The sequence below is a fragment of the Dufourea novaeangliae genome, unplaced genomic scaffold (assembly GCF_001272555.1).
Source record: "Dufourea novaeangliae isolate 0120121106 unplaced genomic scaffold, ASM127255v1 scaffold949, whole genome shotgun sequence".
NCBI classification, from domain to species: Eukaryota; Metazoa; Arthropoda; class Insecta; order Hymenoptera; family Halictidae; genus Dufourea; species Dufourea novaeangliae.
Window position 1 is genome coordinate 1 of NW_015374806.1, and position 2,876 is coordinate 2,876.

The following is a 2,876-nucleotide window of genomic DNA, read 5'->3' on the forward strand; positions in this document are numbered from 1 at the left end:
ACAATTCGAATCAGTGTGGTGAGCGATGAGAATTTTCTCAGAATTTGGCATTGTGCACGCTTTGTGGTCATTACTTGTAGTACGGTTACGGGTCGTTGTTCTGGTAGTTCGATTGGTGAGAGCTGGGTTATTGGCCAACGAGGTTCGTCTTCTGTTAGCCAGAGTGGACCATTGGGCCAAATTTTGGAATTTAAAAAACCTATGGGGTTGATGCTTCGAGATAAAATATCTGCTGGATTATCTGACGAAGCAATGTGCCGCCATTGATTAGAATTGCTATGTTGCTGAATCTCGCTTACTCTATTCGCTATAAATTGTTTGAGAGTGTGTGGGGAAGCTCGGATCCAGTGCAAGGTAATCATTGAGTCAGTCCAGAAGTTAATACTATTAAATGTAACTTTAAGTGCTCGGAAGCTGGATTGATATAAATTTGTCAATAGAACTGCGGCACACAGTTCAAGTCTAGGTAATGATTGTACCTTCAATGGTGCTACTCGCGACTTTGAACATACTAATTTAACAGAATGCTGGCCATGAATATTAGTAGATCGAATGTACAAACATGCTCCATACGCCCGTTCACTGGCATCGCAAAAACCGTGCAATTGTATATTTTGAGTATGATCGTCTATGATTAAGCGTGGAACATTAAACTGTCGAATAGTTACCAGTTGCGATTGGAATTCATTCCATACAGAATAAATGTCAAATGGTACAGATTCGTCCCAATGAATGTTTAATTTCCATAGTTCTTGCATAATTAATTTTGCCTTGACTATGATTGGGCCTAATAATCCTAGTGGATCGAATAGCTGGGCAATACACGAGAGAATACCGCGTTTTGTGAGTTTCGGGAGAGAATCACATTCCTTCACCGAGTATCCTATGGTGTCGTTTTGTGGATGCCAAAATAGCCCTAGAGTTTTTTTACTATCAGTGAAGCTTAGCGTCATATGTTGGTCTTTGAAAGTTTGCAATGGTTCTATTAAACGCGGGTCGTTGGACGCCCATTGTCGTAGTTGGAAACCTCCTTTTGCGGTGAGATTGATCAATTGATCGCGGAGAATTTCTGCTTGAGTAAAAGTGGGGGCTCCTGTCAACATGTCATCGACATAAAAATCATTTTGTAGTGCATGAGCTGCAAGCGGAAAGGAGGAACCTTCGTCTTCTGCAAGTTGTTGTAAAGTTCGAGTGGCTAAAAATGGTGCTGAAGCTGTACCGTACGTGACTGTGTTTAAAATGAATGTTTGAATTGGGTGATTGCGGTGCTCACGCCACAGAATTTTGTGGTATTTTCTGTGATCGGCTGAGAGTTCAATTTGTCTATACATTTTGGCAATATCCGCGGTGAATACGAACCGATGTGTTCGAAAACGCGAGACAAGTGAGAATAAGTCGTCTTGTACAGTAGGACCTACCATTAAGGTGTCATTTAATGAAATGCCCGTATTAGATTTCGCAGACGCGTCAAACACGACCCGAATTTTGGTGGTAAGGCTCTCGGCTTTCGTGACAACGTGATGCGACAGGAAATAACCATCACGTAAATGGGTGTTGGTGGGTGTCATGTGACCTAATTCTTGATATTCTTTGAGAAATTGAGAATATTGTTCCTTGATTTCTGTATTACGATCTAATTGTCGTTACAAGGCAAGAAACCGCTTCAATGCTATGGTATATGATTCGCCTAAATCGTGCAGATTATCCTTGAAGGGAAGTTTGACGGAATAACGACCAGTGCCTGCGTCGCGACGGGTATTTTGCAGGTAGTGGGTCTCGCAATTGCTTTCTTCGAGTGATAAGTGCTTTTTTGAAGGTTGCTCTTCTAATTCCCAAAACTTAGAAATTTGTTGTTCTAGTGTGCTTGTAATAGCATTACAAGTGATGGTTGCAGGGTGAGATTTTGTTCTGAATTCTCCTACGACTACCCAACCTAATTTGGTTTTGTGGAGTTTCGTATCATTTGTGGCTAATTTAATGCAACCGAGTGAAAGTAAATCCCAAAATATTTGGGCGCCTAACAAACCATCTACCTCGGCGGATTCATGAAAGCGTGGATCTGCTAGCGGTAGATTTTGAGGCACATTTAGAGCACTTCTATCGATTGGAGTTGTAGGCACATGTTGCGAAACTTTGTTTATAAGTAAAAATGTGACAACTTGAGAGTAGTTATTGTGCCTAGATTTAATTGTTGCACTGGTTTGACTATTAATCGTTGATGACATATTGTTCGCATCGGAAAGTGGAATTGTGGTTGATTCGAGTGTTAAGTTTATTTTATTAAAAAATTTATAAGTCATAAAATGTGCATGTGAACAGGAATCTAGCAACACGCGACAAAGGTGAGTTTGTCCGACGTTATCAAGGACTTCAATCAGTGCAGTGGCTAAAAATATTTCCGATGTGCAATGTGAATTGAGATAAGTGGTGAGTGACTGTATACTTGAAGGGGTACTTGGTACCGCATCCATGTGCAATAGAGTATGGTGCTTCTGATGACAACGTCTACATGTGGTCGATCTGCATTCGTTAACCCTATGATTGGGACGAAGGCAATTAGCACAAAGATTTTCAGCTTCGACCAGGTTATGTCGATCTCGGATGGAAAGTCGTGTAAAAGTTTCGCAATGTTGGGAGTAATGTGTACCTGTACAAAAGCTGCAGAACGCTGTTACCTGGGTGGTAAGCACTTGCGATACCTGCGGACGATTGTCGCGGGAATTTGAGTAATGCGGTGCCCGATGCGAGCTCTGTGTTCGATGTTGATATGTTGAGGGGTTGAGGTTAGAATATGATTGTTGGTTGCTACTCCACTGTGTGGCGGGGGACAGAATACGCCCACGGTAATCCCTGCCTGTCGTAAGAGGCGACTAAAA

General features: G+C 41.9%; 2 protein-coding genes across 2 annotated transcripts; both read right to left on the bottom strand.

Moving 5' to 3' along the window:
- Window positions 1–479: 479 nt before the first annotated feature.
- On the bottom strand, window positions 480–1,331 carry LOC107193222 (the record flags this gene model as incomplete). Its single annotated transcript, XM_015582626.1, has 1 exon — window positions 480–1,331. A coding segment is annotated over exon 1 (852 nt), but the record flags the coding sequence as incomplete, so codon positions are not given.
- A 312-nt stretch (window positions 1,332–1,643) lies between these two features.
- On the bottom strand, window positions 1,644–2,225 carry LOC107193223. Its single transcript, XM_015582627.1, has one exon. It carries the CDS (start codon window positions 2,223–2,225, stop codon window positions 1,644–1,646), a length of 582 nt encoding a protein of 193 aa, XP_015438113.1.
- Window positions 2,226–2,876: the final 651 nt, after the last annotated feature.

Excerpts from the sequence above, each read along its gene's own strand:
- LOC107193223 (XM_015582627.1), bottom strand. The coding sequence starts at position 2,225 with ATGTCATCAACGATTAATAGTCAAACCAGTGCAACAATTAAATCTAGG.